Source organism: Physeter macrocephalus, chromosome 1, assembly GCF_002837175.3.
Source record: "Physeter macrocephalus isolate SW-GA chromosome 1, ASM283717v5, whole genome shotgun sequence".
NCBI classification, from domain to species: Eukaryota; Metazoa; Chordata; class Mammalia; order Artiodactyla; family Physeteridae; genus Physeter; species Physeter macrocephalus.
This window is the reverse complement of record NC_041214.2, coordinates 135,118,838-135,136,312: the sequence shown is the minus strand read 5'-3', so window position 1 is coordinate 135,136,312 and position 17,475 is coordinate 135,118,838. Positions and strand designations below refer to the sequence as shown.

The following is a 17,475-nucleotide window of genomic DNA, read 5'->3' as shown; positions in this document are numbered from 1 at the left end:
CGCGCCCACCCACCCGCTCCCGAGGAGCCCTCTCCACCGCCGCCCCACATTCCCGGGCTCGGTCCCCCACTCCAACGCTCCCCCGGTACCCCACGGCCCCGCAGCGCTCCCCTCCCAGCGGCCCCACCTTCGGGGCTCGCGCGCCAGGTCCGGCAAAATCACCCCGGTGCAATTCCGCGCGCACCGCCACCACTGCCGCAGCGCCCCCAAATCGCGCCCGCCCCCTCCCCCAAGCCTCATTGTTCCCGGGTGGCCGCAGGCAGCGAGCGCCCCAGGGTTGGCCAGGCAATTAAAGACCCGAGGGACCAATCTGTCGCCCACTCACCCGCGACTCCGCACAGGAGCACGAAACGCAGCAGAAGCGCCATGGTGGCGGCCCAGCTGTGGGCGACGACTGCAGGTAAGCGGCTCTCACCCGGGGTCTCAATCACCCGGCTCCCCGCGCGTTCCCGACCGGCTGGCTGCGGCGGCACCTCGCAGCCCGGCCCCACCCCGCCCTCGCTCGGCAGGTGAAACACGTCACTTCCGGTAGTAGCGAAGCCCTGCGGCGCTCGCGGTCCCTGCCAGGCGCGTGGGTTGCTATGGCAACCGGGAGCCCCCAGCGGGCTGCCCTGCGACCCACGCGAGTAAGGAACTCCTGCCAGAGGAGCTTGGGCGTTGACGTGCGCCGGCAGCCACTCGCCCCAAGCCTGAACTCGGATCCCCCGCCTCAATGCCTTCAGTTAAATTGGGTTTGTGCACGTGGGTCGGGCCAGCCCCTCTCCCCAGACGACAGAAACTGCTATCGCACCCTGGCTTAAAGGCAAGGGCACGGGACAAAACTCACCCACCTGCCCCCGGACCCTGAAAGGCAACTAAAGCAGTCAGCCCCGCCTGCACTTACCCCACCCTCCCCTCGAGGTAGTAGGCGTGGGAGCCTCCAGCCACGCCTCCTATCTCTGGATGTTTGCTGCTGGGGCGGGCTCTTCCACCTAAGACCCTAGAGGAAGCCCAGTGGACAGCCCTGGCATTTGCTCCCATGTCGTAGAGTCCTTTCAGGCTGATGTAGAAGAAGGCTAGAGAAGGCTTTTCCCCATCCAGTAATGACTAAGCTAATTTGGGAAATAACCCGGATTGGGCTTCTCCCTTGTATTTAAACGTTATTCCAGCTCTGAAATTGGCCAACAAGGGCCAGTGAGTTTGAAAAGTGGGTTTAAGTAGGGACGGTTAAAGGCTTGGGGCGGTGGGGCGGTGGGGGGGCGGGGGGCGCGGGCGGTAGCTGGGAGACCAGGGGATTAGAGATCTTGAATCTCGCAGAATTTCCCGGTCAGCCCTGCAATGTCCCTTCTGCCTCCTGGTACCCTCCATTACTTGTTCTTCGTTGGTCTTTCCAGATAACGTTTATTTATATCTGCTGAGAGACTTTGGTGTTCACAACAGTTCCTTATGAGGAGTCAGTTAGTGAGGAGAGAAGTATTGTGCAGTGGGTAAATTCTTGGGCTCCGGAATGGGGTAGTAACTGGGCAAGTAACTTAGAAACAGCACCTACTCCAAGGGTAGCTATGAAAATCAGAGACAATGCACAAAAGTATGCTTGGCACCGTGCCTGGCACATAGTGAGTGGTCAGTAAGGTGGAAGCTAATAAAAAATAATATTGGAAAATTCTTGTTATTTATTGAACTAGCAAAGAAAGTAAACCAGTTATCGGGAAGACCAAAATTGCCCAACTACAATTTAGGCAGGTGATTTGCAACCCTGGCTGCACATTAAAATTATCTGGAGAACTTTTGTAAAATACAAATACCTGAACCCCTACTCCAGCGATCTTGATTTAACTTGTCTCTGGTGGGATCCTGGCTGATCTAAGGAGAGTCCAGAGTAACTGCTAGGGACTTCCTATTAGTTGAGGAAACAGGAATTCCACTGGATATAATTGAAGGTATAAAATATTTGGAACTTGAAATTTTATGCACCACGTTATATTTTATGAGATTAGAAGAGATTAAGTATTAAAATTCATATCTATTTCAGACTGTTTATGAGGACTCTTCTGGTATTAATCACTTGCAAGCAGCACACATTTTGTTATCAGGTTGCTACCTTGAGTGTCTCCTTCAGTAGAAAGCAAACCCACCCTCAGGGGTCATCTCAGGGGTCATCTAGAGGAAATCTTCAGCAATTACCCGAAAGGATTTTCATCTTAATCCTTTTCCTTCTGGTACTTTGTTTTACACTCCTTACCTTTTGCCTCCTTCTGTGGTAGGCATTTTCATACCTATCAATCACTTCTGTTACTCTGAATATTCCTAGAAGGCCAAAAGGCACATTTTTCATCTTTTTTACTCTTGGGAGCACAGCCCATAGTAGGTTCTCTAGTATTTGTTGAACTGAATATATTTAATTCATATATTAATAAAGTGTTTGTAAATATCTGTACAATAACTCACAAATCATTACACCTTAATATAGCTTTTTAGCAAGTAAAGGTAAATTTCACAAAATTAATGTTTTCTACTTCTTTAGATTACTGAACACAGATTTTTCAAATGTGTCATCTCTAAGATTTAAGTAACTTTGAAAGGAGCAGTTTCTCTTATTTAGTGAACTATTTTTCTTTTAGAAATTACATTAAAACTGGGGAAAAAAGTTATTTGAATTGAAGTCATGTTTAGACTTTGGCTTATGAGTACATTATTTCATATAAACAGCTGAAATTATGCAGTAGTCTGAAACTTCTTAATGACACCTTAAATAGTCTTTGTTATTGTTGTCAGCTTGGAAATTATGTCTCCTGGAATCTGTAATGAGATAATCTCATTAATTCTGGAATGTACAAGTTATGGATTGTTCGGTATCCTCAAACCAAGGTAACAAATAGCATGCAACCAGTAAATAAATTGCCCTTTCTTAGGGACCAAGCACTCCAAGTCAAGTGTTGTTTGGAAAGGAAAGGTTGCTTTATTCAGCAGGCCAGCAACCTGGGGAGAAAGTGGACCCCCAGGTGGAGTTATTCAAGAACCAACTCCAAAGACTGCTCGACCATGAAAAGTTTTAAAGGGAAAAAGGGGGAGTTAATTGCAGTTAATCATTTGGGGAGGATTTCAGAGTCTTTGTTATCTTCCACTGTGTGCAGACTTTCTTATGATTGGTTAGTGGTGAGGTGACAGGTTGGTACTCCAGGACTCTTGTGCTCAGCCTGGAGTTACCTTCCTCGGCCTGGGTGGGGGGGCCTTAGTTCCTGCAGAAGAACTCAAAGACATTGTTATGTATATTCCTTGAGGAGTAACCAGGACCCTGCTTTATTGCTGTGCTATTGTTTCTTGATTGCTCTTCCTTTGTTTCTGCATTCCCTCACTTTTCTGATTAGCAACTGTTTGAACCTGCCCTTCGGACTTCAGGGAAGGTCAAAGAGGCTGATTGAAACCTATCTCCTACAAACAAGAAATGGGGACACAGGAAGGATTTGTACCCTGGAGGGCCCCATGGGGTCCTGCTCGGTTTTGAAAAACTATTTGAAGCTTCATTTGGACCATTGCTGGCCTAGAATTCAAGTTTCTTGAGTGCATTCAGTCAGTAAACTTGCACCCATCTGCTTTTCAGTTTCCAAAAATTCGGTACTTCATCTTCTGTCTTCTTTGTCCTTATACCTGGAGGCCTTTGAAAGTCTATTTACTGTGATTTTAGTGAGGTTTTCTTTGGGAGAAGTAGAGGCAGATGCATGTGTTTAATTCTCCATCTTTATTCAAAAATCTGCCCTCAATTGGGGTGAAATGTTCCCATGAATATTGAAATTTTTAAAGTCTGAAGAGAATTGACATCTTTACTCTTCCCCTGAATAATACAAGGATCTTAGACTGGTTTAACCCCTATCAAATCCCTCTCCTAATTTATTGTCATCCATTGTTTTTGTTCTGTCTACCTTATAATTATACATTGTCATTTTTTTTTTTTTATATAGCCAGTGTCTAATTAGATTTGTCTTGTGGAAAGGGAATGTTGCCCGCCAGGCCAATAAACAAAGAATGTTGCCTGTCATTCCAGTTCTACTAGGATCAAGCCATCAACCACTGCAACTGCCCTCCCCCACCCAATAGTGCACCCTGAGGAGAATTCAGGATGGAGAAAAACAGGAAGCATTCTGTGCCTTTGGATCCTAGGCCTAGATAGTTAAGATGCATGTCTAAGGAATGAATTCAGTGAGCCCAGACTCTTGCATCTTCCCACATAGAGAAAAGCACTAAAATCACTGACTTGAGATATCTGGTTTTTTGTGATTAGCAGTAATATTTTGATGTTTGACTACATGTGTGTGTGTTTTTTGTTTTGTTTTTTTTTTCAGCAAAAAACTCCTATGTATATCCTGGCTCCTCCCTTACCTCTTTAAAGCATTTCCCCGTAACTGTCTGAGAGACTGCTCCCCAGGCTATATCCTCATAAGGTCCCCAAATGAAACTACATTCACAACTTTTAGATTGTGTGTTTTTCTTTCATCAACAGTCTACACATTCTTCACCATTTCTTCTTGTATCTCAAAACACTTCTTTAACTTCTTCCAGAAGTATGTCCTTTACAAATACCTTTACTGAGGATCTCTTTAAGGTAAACTTTGTTTCTGTTTGTCTAAAAATATTGTCTTCATTTTTTTTTTTTTTTTTTTTTTTTTTTTGCGGTACGCGGGCCTCTCACTGTTGCGGCCTCTCCCGTTGCAGAGCACAGGCTCCGGACGCGCAGGTCCAGCGGCCATGGCTCACGGGCCCAGCCGCTCCGCGTCATGTGGGATCCTCCCGGACCAGAGCACGAACCCGTGTCCCCTGCATCGGCAGGCGGGCTCTCAACCACTGCGCCACCAGGGAAGCCCCTGCCTTCATTCTTAAAAGGTAGAGTTCTTGATACAGAATTTGGGGCTTATTGGTCTGTCTGTCAATGCTTTCAAAATACTATTCCACTGTATTCTGTCTTCCTTTGCTGCTCTAATGAAGTCAGTCTAATGATCCTTGTAGTTAATCTGGCAGTTTTTAAGAGCTCTTTGATTTGTTATTCAATTTCATTACGTCTGGTTTGGAGTTGCTGTTTATTTATCCAGCCAATGATTTCCTGAACCTGAGAGAATTACTGTCATCCCCCAATTCTGGAAAAATCTCAGTATTCAAAATCTTGTTGAATATTGCTTTTCCCACTTTCTTTTATCATACTCTGAGATACCCATTAGATGTATTTTACACCTCTTCATTCTAACCTTCATATCTCATTCTCATATTTTTCGTGTGTTTGATATTCTGAACTGAATCCCAGGTAATTTTTTCAGTTTTATCTTCCAGTTAATAACTCTGCCTTCAGTTGTGTTGAATCTTCTATTCAGTTCTCTGAACGGATTTTAATTTCAACTATCTATTTATAGATAATCTTTTTTCATATTTGTTTGTTCCCTACTCATACTCCCAAATATCTCTTATATTTCTTTAAGCATATTAAACACATTTAATATAGATTAGGTGCACAATAATTACATTATCTGAAATCTGTGTCCCATTTTATTTCTTTGTTGTTTATGCAGATTCTTGCTCATGTTAGGCTTCTTTTTTTCATGTTTTATGATTATTATTTTTTTTTTTGGTTTTTTTTTTTTTTTTTGTGGTACGTGGGCCTCTCAGTGTTGTGGCTCTCCCGTTGCGGAGCACAGGCTCTGGAAGCACAGGCTCAGCGGCCATGGCTCACGGGCCCAGCCGCTCTGCAGCATGTGGGATCTTCCCGGATCGGGGCACGAACCCGTGTCCCCTGCATCGGCAGGCGGATTCTCAACCACTGCGCCACCAGGGAAGCCCTATGATTATTTTTTATCATAGGCTTTTTATTTGTGGAACTTTATCTGTGTGAATCATTGGAGGGATTTAAGTGCTTTCCTTGAGAGAGGATTTGTATTAGCTTCTTCCAGGATCTTAGGGGCACTACCATTCCAGGGAAACTTAAAAAATGATTTTTGGCATTATGTTTATCAGATCACACAGTTAATGTAAGTTTGGATCAGAAACCAGCATGAGGAAGGGCTTGTAGTTATAAATTGTCAATGAGGCTAATCACTCTGATCACTTCAATAGCCCTTTTAGATAAAATAACAATCCCATGCTCTGTAGATTAGCTGTATAGAGAAATCAAACCACATCTTCCTTTGTTGGTCGCCCTCCAGATTTTTTCACTTAGCTGGCTCCATTCAGTTTGTTGAATCATTTGAAAAACATTATATTTAGTTGCTTTTGTGAGATGCTCTGGTGTCTGGGTAGAAAAATAAATCCTTGTTAAGGATTTCCTCAGCAACTTTTCTTCAAAATATCTAAGTTAGGGCATTTCTAAGGCCACGTTCTAACTTGCACAGGCCCTGGGTATTTTTGCTTTTGTGAACCTCTTCTACCAATAAAAAAATATTTTAAATTGTCTTTTATGGCTGTGTTGATATAAAGACAAATTTAATCCAGGCTAGATCATATCATTATTTCTTCTAATTTAGAAGAGCTAAAGGAGGAATTCCCAGGTGGCACGGTGCTTAAGAATCCACCTGCCAATGAAGGGGACACGGGTTTGATCCCTGGTCCGGGAAGATCCCACATGCCGCGGAGCAACTAAGCCCCTGTGCCACAACGACTGAGCCCGTATGCCGCAACTACTGAAGCCCACGCACCTAGGACCCGTGCTCTGCAACAAGAGAAGCCACTGCAATGAGAAGCCCGCACACCACAATGAAGAGTAGCCGCCGCTCGCCACAACTAGAGAGAGCCTGTGCACAGCAACGAAGACCCAACACAGCCAAAAATAAATCACTAAAATAAATACATTTAAAATAAATAAATAAAAGAACTAAAAACATTTTCACAGGCCCTGGATAAGTTGGCACTGGGCATTGCTTCTCTCTCCCTCTCTCTCTCCACCCCTAATAGAAGTTGTTACGAAGGTACCAATAATATTAAAGGTTTTCTTTGAAAGGAAAAAAAAGGAGTCAGCTTACAAACTTCCTTCTCATCTCCGTCTCTATTTTACTTCTTTCGCAAAAAGTCCCTAACCTTACGGTTTCTTCATCTCCAGTTTCTTTTCTCTACTTTTCCTCTTAGGCCAAAACAATACATAAAGTATTAAACTGCCCTATACTAAAGATAAGAAAGAGATAAGATATTTACTTAGGGTGAAAGTTTATTGCTAGTTTGGTTTTTTTTTAAAGCTCTTCCTTTATCTCCATGTTCTATAGTTTATAATTTGGCTTTGAGGTGTTTTTGTTTGCTTGTTTGAGTGAAAACCAAGCAAACAAACAACAGGACTGGCAGAATAAACCAGGAGCTTATTCCTTTTTGGAAAATTTTACCCTAACTTTGGTGGTGACCTTTAGAAAGAAATGTAAACTTTGTGAACTCTATCATAATTCTCAGGAAGAAAGAATTATAGTGGCTGGTGTTCTGAGAATAGATGGGTTCATATTTGCAGAGTGCTCTGGGCATTTTAGATCAAAGATGCTGAGACTACCCAGCATTAAGCCCATTTAATTTATACCTAGATTATAAATTTAAGTATTACAGAAGTAGATGGAGCCTCATATACTTTATATTTTGCTGGTTTCTTTTTGGCAGGAGACAGCTTTCTGTCTGATAGGTAATAACAATGCTTTATATTAATAAGCTGTTTAGCATCTTTCATCCCAGGAGTTCAAAGAACTCAGCAGTTATGACTCATTGTTCCTTAAAATATCTCTACAACACTTGAGACAACACACACTGAAGTAAACTGGTTATAGGCAAAGAAACTTGAGTCATGGAGCCATTAAAGTGATAACAAGGCATTCCAGGAGTCAGAGATGGAATTCAGAATAAGTTCCCCTCTCTTTGATTAGACCATAATGACACGTAGTAGGACACATTCCCTCCCAATAAAGTTAGCTCTTCAAGGGCTTCCATTGTGTTTATGACAGAGATGATACGTCTTAACTATGAATGGGATTAGCTCTTAGATACCTTTCCAAGCTCATCTCATACGCCCTATCTCCCTGTGGCTACAGCCACTTTGCATAAACTGTTCTCTCTGCCTGGACTACTTGACCTTCTCAAGCGGGTATCTCCTAGTCATCTTTCCTGTTTCAGATCAAATGTCCCACCCTAGGAGACCACTGGATTAAATCAAATTTCAGCTTTATAGTTTCTCAAAGTACCAGGCACCTTCCCTTCAGAGCACTTACAGTTTTATACTTGAATATGTTATGTGATTGTTTCGTTAGTGCCTATTCCACTCTCCCTTCTGTAGGCTCCAGGAGGGCAGGAAACATGCCTGGTTTTCCTTACTGTTGTTGCCCCAGCATCAAGTTTAGTGCTTGGTGCTAAATATGGGCTCAAAACATACTTGTCGACTGAACTAATTTAGATTTCAGGAAAAGTGTTCTCTCAGAGTTTGAACAGGAAGAAAATGGTTGGCATTCTAAGTCGTTATTCTAACATATCTGAATAGGAAAATATATAGACTGTTTTAACAACTTAATTCATATTAAAACCGTTAAAATTCTAGTAAGATGACAAGAGACAAATCAGGAAAATGGTGAAAGGGGGAGAACACATAAAAACTGTGATTAAGAGGAGCTACCACAACTTAACACAAAATTTATCTCTGGTCTTTGGAAATCTGAGATTAGACAAGAAAGTTAGGACATTATTTCTATAGCTGGAGTCCCCACTTGAACCCATGAAGAGGACTTCCCTCTGTATTTCCCTTTGTCTCTGTGGCCTCCAGTCATCATCTCACATTTATTTGATAGGTCAGGAGGGGCTCACGATAGAGCAAGCCCGAGAGACTAAATGCACTTGAGCTGTCTGTTCCCTGGCCTTACTGAAGGGCTCACAACTGAGCGTGCAGAGTTGCTGCCAGCAAAAGCCGTAGATGTACTGACCACTTGAGTGTAACACAGAGTGGGCAATAATCTCTCTTCGTGGTGATCATTTTGTAATGTATGGAAATATCAAATCACTACACTGTGCACCTGGAACTAACATAGTGTTATCGGTCAATTATACTTCAATTTAAAAAATTATATACCTAAAAAAAAAAAAAAAAAAAAAACTTGTGAAGTCAGGTGTGTGTGTGTTGTTATTGTTGCTGCTTTTGTTGTTGTTATCGCTTTTTGTTTTAAACAGGGCTTGTCATAATCCTGTGTTTCGGGAAGAGGCAGTACCAAGGATGGATCTGAAGAGAGTAGAAAGAAACAAAGGAAGGAGATCATTGAAACTATTGTCATAGTCACAGTAAAAGCTGGTGGGGTCTGAACTCAAGTTGTGGTGGTGAGTGAGCTTTGGGAGACATTTCAGAGAAAGGACTAGCAGGATATGAGCCTGTGAGGAACAGGAAACAAACACAGCCATCTCAGGTTTCTAGGTCTGAGCAATCAGTGGGTAAGGTGCTATTAACTAAACAGGGAATAGAGGACAAGCAGGTTCAGTGGAGTGTAAATGTTAGGTTTTTGGCGCCTGGGAGACATCCAAGTAGAGGTGCCAGAAAGAAAGACGACCTGGCTGGTAATCCAGATTTTGGAACCTAGATTACACTCCTTTGAGGAATTAGTTTGTTTTTATAGTGGTTGTAAATCTCATAGCAGCCATGCTAATTTCTGAAAGCCCACAAACATCCATTTAGACTATTATGTTCCTGATAGAGCAGATGAAATGTCATTCATAAGAATGTTTCTGTGGGGACTTGCATTTACAAGGCCCACGCAGGACCCCAGTAAAGCAACTTCTCTCGCTCAGACATAGAACTGGGAGTGAGACTTCTTTGCCAAAACTTATTCTATTCCCCAGGAACAATGGAGCATAAAATGTTTAAGGGAAAATCACGTATATTATGGTGTGGAACCAGTATTGTTTGTAGTTTTAAGGAGAAGGGACTATATTTGCATTTAAAGAAGTGAGAGAGAGAATTGGCAGATCATTCAGGTAGGAATAAGTGATCTAGCATGGATAGATGCTGGTACGGATGCTGTGGAAGTTGGAGTGAAAGACCCTGGTTAAAGTTGGGGGAATAGCGGGGTGGTAGATTAGCAAGAATAGAAAGCCTAGGGACTTTCCTGGTGGTGCAGTGGATAAGACTCTACACTCCCAAAGCAGGGGGCCCGGCTTCGATCCCTGGTCAGGGAACTAGATCCCATAGGCATGATGCAACTAAGAGTTCGCATGCCACAACTAAGGAGCCCATGTGCCACAACTGAGCCCGCCTGCTGCAACTAAGACCCAGTGCAACCAAATAAATAAATAAATAAATTTTTTTTTTTTTTTCTTGCGTTACGCGGGCCTCTCACTGTTGTGGCCTCTCCCGTTGCGGAGCACAGGCTCCGGACGCACAGGCTCAGCGGCCGTGGCTCACGGGCCTAGCCGCTCCGCAGCATGTGGGATCTTCCCGGACCGGGGCACGAACCCGTGTTCCCTGCATCGGCAGGCGGATTCTCAATCACTGCGCCACCAGGGAAGCCCCAATAAATATATTTTTAAATCTTAAAAAAAAAAAAAAAAGAATAGAAGGCCTGGGACCACAGATCCCAGGCAGCTTTGGTGACCTTGTTGATGAGTTTGGGAAGATAATAGCTGTGCTATTGTGATATATATTTGGTCATACGGATGACCAAAATATATTTCTCATATAGATTTGGTCTTTGTCCACAGTACCTGGCTCACAGCTCCCAAAAACTCCTGGAATTTTCCTAAGCAATAAGAGCAATGGGAGCATCTGCTTTACAGTCAGTTGGTCAGAAGTACAGGTAACAACGTGGATTTATGACTGGCAACTGAAGTCTGCTCTAGGAAATTAATTTGAACCCATGGTGGAGGTGGTTGGAACCTCCAATCTATAGCCAGTTCGTCAGAAGCACAGATGATAATAAGAGCTTCCAACTGGCCTCTGAAGGTATGTGTGTGTTTTTGTGTGTGGGGGGTGGGGCAGTCCTTGAAGGACTAAACTCTCAACCTGTGGAATCTGATGCACTATCCAGGTAGATAGTGTCAGAATTGAGTTGAATTGTAGGACACCCAAATGGTATCAGAGAATTTCTTGGTAGCATACACACTCATTGGAGTTGGGGAACAGAACCTTTAACAGCCAGGGATTCTGCTAATCAATAGTGAAGAAGAGAAGAAAGGTGATGTGGAGGGGGCCCAGGGGCAGTGACAGCGGGCAGGGAAAGGCTGTTTTTTGGACAACCTGGTGACTCCCTGGCTAAGACAGCCATTCATAGGTATATTGGTTATTTATAATTTCGGATTTCTAGTAGTGAGAACAAATTATCCCAATTTACAACTCAGGCTCTAAAGGACTAAGAAACTTGTCCTGGGAGGAACTTTACTATTGTGAAGATGGGCATGCTGTCAAGGTGATCTCACCTGTCCCTACTTTTATAGGTTTAAAAGTAAGTTAAGCATCCTTGATTCAAAAGCACTTGAAAGATTTAAGAAGTCCCTCTTATCATTAAAAAAACCTTTCTTGTCACTGCTGAGCATTGTGATTTCACTTTTATGTAAACCTTATAGTATATAAAAATAAACTGGCTGATTTTAGTTTTCTGTTTGTTTGATTATTTGTTTTCTATTTCCCTCATGCTGCTGTTACTAAGCAAGGAAGGAATATAGGGAGAATCAGTGAAAGAAGATTAATTTTTCTTGTGTCAGAGGGTCAGACAAACTTCCGATTTGGCAGGAGATGCTGGGTAGGGATGGGGGTGGCAGTTGACCCTTTGTAGAAACTTAAAACTGAGGAAAGAACATTTAAACATATTTTATATGTACTTATTTAAAAAGTATTTAGGTAGCTCCAATTTATAGCATTTTAGTTTTTGTGCTATTTTGATAGAGGTTAAGTACACTCTGCTTGACCAAGTAGAAATACATTCGGTGCATATGTTGGACTCTGTTAACATGAGAGGAATTTTCCAAACTGTCCTGTAGATGTGCTAGATCATATCTTTTTTGAATTCTTTTCTCCATTATTATGTTTCCTACTTGCTTGATTAAGAAAATAAATGGACTTCTGGTGAATGTCCCAGCATATCCCATATGGCTCTCAACAAATGGCTGTTGGTTTCCTGACATTCTTTTTCTGCAGATGCTCTTTCATGCACTAAAATTGCTTAATGGACAGGAGAAGAATCAAATGGACAAACATTGGTAACTCAAATAGAAACTCGGATGACAACTCAAAGTGGATAATTAGGTTTGGTCTGCAGAACTGCAAGAAAACATCTGCCAAGAGACATGCCTGTGGATTCCAGGGGCCGACTTCTTAGAATGCTACTAAGACTCCAATTAATTTCTTAAGAAGCATGAGCGCCAAGTAATGGCAGCAAGAAGGAAGAGTCTAAATTCAAGTCAAAAAACAAATAAATCAAAGTAGGTTGTTACCTTCAACAGAATGAGAAAATAAACACTTAGTGTCCTGATATTCTAGGTCAGCTCCCTTTTCACTCCTTGTATTTTTTTCCTCAGGTCCCAAAGGGCTGCTGAGAAATTTTAAGTAGTGGTGCAGGGCATAGGAGCCTAAAATTTTAGGAAGAGTGATGCATTTTCCCATACGTTACCTTGTGTGGTATGGAGTGTGGTGAGGTTGAATACAAAGTAGGGTCTAATGTAACCTCTACAGGAGGGATTAGCAAAATGCGGGTAGGTTTCCAAAGATGGATATGGAACTAGGCCCATTAACAGGCATTCTGATTTTAGTATTGGTTGGTTGGAGTACAGATGACCCAAATGACAGCCAGAATGGATTATCTATATGGGAACCAAAAGGGTAGTGGTTTGACTTGGGATGACCCTGAAGTACAGATTTGAGTACAGGTTTTTATTTAGAAGGTGATCCCAGGACACACAAGTAGGGAAATGGGGAAGTGAGGCAACCATGGAAGAAGGCCAGTAGAAGGTATGTTGATGAGCAGATTGGCTCCGTGATTAATGGGTTAATCCCAATGGGAGATCCTGGAAAATTATGTAGAGTAGGTCTTCCTTGGCATTGTTCCACATGATGGATGAGGAGGTGGGGTGTGTATTTACTGTTTATTTACCTGCTCTCATCTGTCAATGGCTCAAGGCTATTCCTGGAGACATTAAGTCCTCAGCATTTCCCATCTGTCCTTTCAGGACCTAGCACACTCCATAACTGGAGAAGCTCTTAGGCAGTCAGTCATTGGTTCTTCTTCTTTTTCTTTTTTTTCTAATATTCTTTTTTAAAAAATTTTTATTTATTGCATTTTTGGCTGTGTTGGGTGTTCATTGCTGCGTGGGCTTTCTCTAGTGGTGGTGAGGGGGGCTACTCTTTGTTGCGGTGCACCGGCTTCTCACTGCGGTCGCTTCTCTTGTTGCGGAGCACCGGCTCTAGGCGCACCGGCTTCAGTAGTTGTGGTGCACGGGCTTAGTTGCTCTGTGGCATGTGGGATCTTCCCAGACCAGGGCTCAAACCTGTGTCCCCTGCACTAGGAGGCAGATTCTTAACCACCAACACTACCAGGGAAGCCCCAGTCATTGGTTCTTACCCATAGGAAATATGGGAACAGTAAATGTAGGATGGATATAGGCCAGGCACCTACAGCATGTGTTACATGGCTTTTAAGTTGTTTTGGCGGTTATCAATCACTTGGAGAATTTGATTAAAAGTCATAGATCCTTTCACTAGAAAAAAATAAGTGCATATATATACATGCTTTTGTGTTCAACTTATTGGGATTGTAAAGTTCCACTTGAAGTGCCAAAGAATCTCGGTCTTTGGGGATCTATGCTGACCTATAGAAAATTTTTACCTTGTCTCAGCTTGCTGAAAGGTGAATACAGAGTGGCTGGGGCCAGCTAGGGAATTATCTATCTTGGAAAGCCTTGTGGGAGAAAGCATTGTGAGATCTGAATAATAGACTCCATAGTTATATTGAAACACCATGTTCTAGATGGAGGAATGGAGGACATTATTAGGGGGATTCTGAGACGTGAAGTGGGGAGGCCCAGGTGTTCCTGTAACAGGGGGCATAACTAAGATGTTGTAAAAGTGTTGTGTCAGAGAGATACCTAGTGATTGAAGAGTAGTATTGCTGTAGACTGGATGTTTGTGTTGCCCCCAAAATCATTTGTTTGTTTGTTTTCCTTTGGCTGTGCTGTAGGGCATGCAGGATCTTAGTTCCCAAACAGGGACTTAACCCATGCCCCTGCAGTGGAAGTGCACTGTCTTAACCACTGGAGCACCAGGGAAGTCCCTCAAAGTCATCTGTTGAAACGCCTACCCCTAATGTGATGGTATTCGAAGGGGGAGCCTTTGGGAGATGATTGGGTCATGAGGGTTAAGCCCTCATGAACAGAATTAGTGCCCTCATAAAGGAGGCCACAGAGATCTACTTCACCCCGTCCACTATGTGAGGACACAGTGGGAGGAAGGTCGTCATTCAGCTAGGAAATTGGTCCTTGCCAGACACTGAATTTGCTGGCACCTAGATCTTGGACTTCCCAGTCTCCAGAACTGTGAGATATAAATACTTGTTGTTTAAGCTACTCAGTCTGTGAGTGCAGACCAAACAGACTAGGACGAGTATCTTCCGCAGCGGGTGAATTTTGAGTCTTGGTTTGATTTTAGTAAGACCATCTAAAATTCCTATAAGAACAGCACAATAAGCTATTTTATTTTACAGTTTGTTGAGTGGATAATGCAATAATATAGCGCCAACTTCAGTAACTATAAAAGGATATAAAAACAAAAATCATGACTTATGCCCTGACTGCCAGTCATCTCTAATTTTTCCAGAAACAGTAACTGTTATCAGTTTCAAACATGGTAGTGTTAATAGTGCTGAGAGCCATAGGAGGGAGATTCCAAGTTCCTAGGAAAATGAACCATTATTGAAACAGTGTCCACTGTTGCCATGATGTCATCATGACTTTGGAACAAAGGCAACATCACAAAACCATCACTAAATATAGCCCTCTCTGCTGGCTCCAGGTTAAGAAGATGGCTTTCAGGTTTACTGGTAAGATTTTTTTTTTTCTTTTAATTTATGTTTTTTTAACATCTTTATTGGAGTATAATTGCTATACAATGGTGTATTAGTTTCTGCTGCATAACAAAGTGAATCAGCTATCCTTATACATACATCCCCATCTCCCCTCCCTCTTGCGTCTCCCTCCCACCCTCCCTATCCCACCCCACTAGGTGGTCACAGAACACCGAGAGCTGATCTCCCTGTGCTATGCGGCTGCTTCCCACTAGCTATCTATTTTACGTTTGGTAGTGTATATATGTCCATGCCACTCTCTCACTTTGTCCCAGCTTACCCTTCCCCCTCCCCGTGGTTCCATATATATGTGTTAGCATACGGTATTTGTTTTTCTCTTTCTGACTTACTTCACTCTGCATGACAGACTCTAGGTCCATCCATACTGGTGAGATTTTGGACTTGGCATAGACCTGGCACGTTGTGATGTGCATACTTTCTCTCATAGTGGTGTATCAGGGGTCACTGAATATCGCTTGTCACTGGCTTATGTCTTAAGGATTGCCTGGTCACCCATTGGTGGGAACACAGCACGCAGTTCCTGGGTTCTGATACACTTTGCGGGGGGCTAGACTGGCAGCAGTCTGGTTCATTGCCGAGACAGAGACTTTCTCTTAAATAGAAGCTGGTCAGTGTAGACATTGTAAAACAACTCTTGAAGGCATAAGAATTCTGTTTTTGTTTTCCAAGAGGATCTGCTGATCCAAAGGAGAGTAAATGGTGGCAACGTGTTTGAACTGCATGGTTTCCATGTGGTGCCTTAGTAACTGGGGATGAGCAGTGAGGAATGGGAACTCTGGTTTATGGGCCAGGAGCTCCAATTTTGGGCTGCCAGGAATATAGGTGTTTTAGAAAATTAAGCTAGAATACACTGCAATTATTTCTATTTCTTAACTAATTTAAGTAAATGAATTACGGCCAAAAGAAGAAGGAGGTGGAGGAACAATTGCCCATGATTCAGCTTCTTGATAATCTGCCAGTGCTCGTGGTTCCTGAGAGTCTGGTTTTTTCTGTTGTTTTTTTTGCGGTACGCGGGCCTCTAACTGCTGTGGCCTCTCCCGTTGCGGAGCACAGGCTCCGGACGCGCAGGCTCAGCGGCCGTGGCTCACGGGCCCAGCCGCTCCGCGGCATGGCATGTGGGATCTTCCCGGACCGGGGCACGAACCTGTGTCCCCTGCGTCGGCAGGCGGACTCCCAACCACTGCGCCACCAGGGAAGCCCCTGAGAGTCTGTTTTAATCAGAACCTGACTTCCTCTAAGTAACACCACCAAGTTCTCTAAGGCTGACCTGATGGCCAAGGAGTTTTGGTCTTTGATTCTGAGTGTGTGTATATGTGTGTGTGTGTTTAACAAGTCTGATAATTTTGTTTGGCCTGAGTCATTTAGGAAGAAATGTGCACACAGGAATGAAAAGACAGATTATGGGGAATTCCCTGGCAGTCCAGTGGTTCGGACGCTGTGCTCTCACTGCCGAGGGCCTGGGTTCAATTCCTGGTGGGGTTACTAAGATCCTGCAAGCTGAGGGGCACGGGAAAGGAAGGAAGGAAGAAAGGAAGGAAGGAAGGAAGAAAGAAGGAAAGAAAAGACAGAGGATGAGATTATGATCTGTGTTAGTTTGGGTCCTCCAAGAAGCAGATGTCAAGACAGGGTTAGATGCGCACTGAATTTCTTGGGGAAAATACCTGTGAGGGAAAATGGAGAGAAATGGAACAGAGGAGGTTGAGAGAGGCCTCAGACCACTACACTGCTCTGACCCCGGTGAAGGAGAGAGGGAAGGAAGGAAGGAAGGATGGATAGGAAGAGTCTTGGACTGCAGTTCAAAAAGTTTTGGCAAAGCCAGTGGAGAGTCCTCAAGCCAAAGTCACCAGGTGAGGAATGAGCCTACCTTTATTTCCCTACCACACGGGGCCACTGGCTGGGAGCAGCTCATGGGCAGCTTGACTTTGGAACCCACACTGTGGTAGATTCAAAGCACAGCACCTGGGAGTGTCCCCCAGGTCCCATGTAGACAGGGCTGATTCTACAATTTAAAAAATATCTGTAGTAAATTTGTGTAGGAGTTTGGAGTATTTCAGGATGGAGGGGGAGGAGAGGTGACACTTCAGGGAATAACAACAATCCTAACAACTGACATTTATATATATGTGCACCAAATATTTGCTAAGCTCTACATGTGCATCAAATCATGTAATGCTTGCAGTAACATTGTGAAGTGCTGTATTAGACAGGATTCTTGCAGTTGGAAATGACAAAACTAAAATTAACTTGGGTGAAAAAAAAAGAACTTATAGAAATTTACCTGCTCACATAACCAGGTTGTCTCAGATCTGGGATTAGAGGGAGGAAGTGAGGTAGGTGATGCGAGTGCAGGGTAGGATCCTGTTTTTTATTGAAAAAGTCAATATTTTTTTCCATCATGGATTTTTTATATTAATTTTGATTTTTAAATTTGATTTTTAAAAATATTATT

At 43.2% G+C, this 17,475-nt stretch overlaps 1 protein-coding gene and 1 long non-coding RNA gene across 3 annotated transcripts in view; one reads left to right on the top strand and one right to left on the bottom strand.

Annotated features, from left to right (window-relative positions):
• Positions 1–495, bottom strand: part of CXADR (CXADR Ig-like cell adhesion molecule) — a 51,478-nt gene extending 50,983 nt beyond the window's left edge. Inside the window, exon 1 of the mRNA XM_007106899.3 lies at positions 326–495. Coding sequence (XP_007106961.1) covers positions 326–368 — 43 coding nt within the window. The 5' untranslated portion in view covers positions 369–495. The remainder of the gene's footprint in view (positions 1–325) is intronic.
• Positions 315–6,896, top strand: LOC129392253 (uncharacterized). Of its 2 annotated transcripts, none has more exons than XR_008617871.1 (3): positions 315–400; positions 4,690–4,857; positions 6,483–6,896. It is a non-coding gene; the product is annotated as an uncharacterized lncRNA (long non-coding RNA). The 2 variants fall into 2 exon arrangements; XR_008617870.1 differs by lacking the exon at positions 315–400 and adding an exon at positions 4,522–4,579.
• Positions 6,897–17,475: the final 10,579 nt, after the last annotated feature.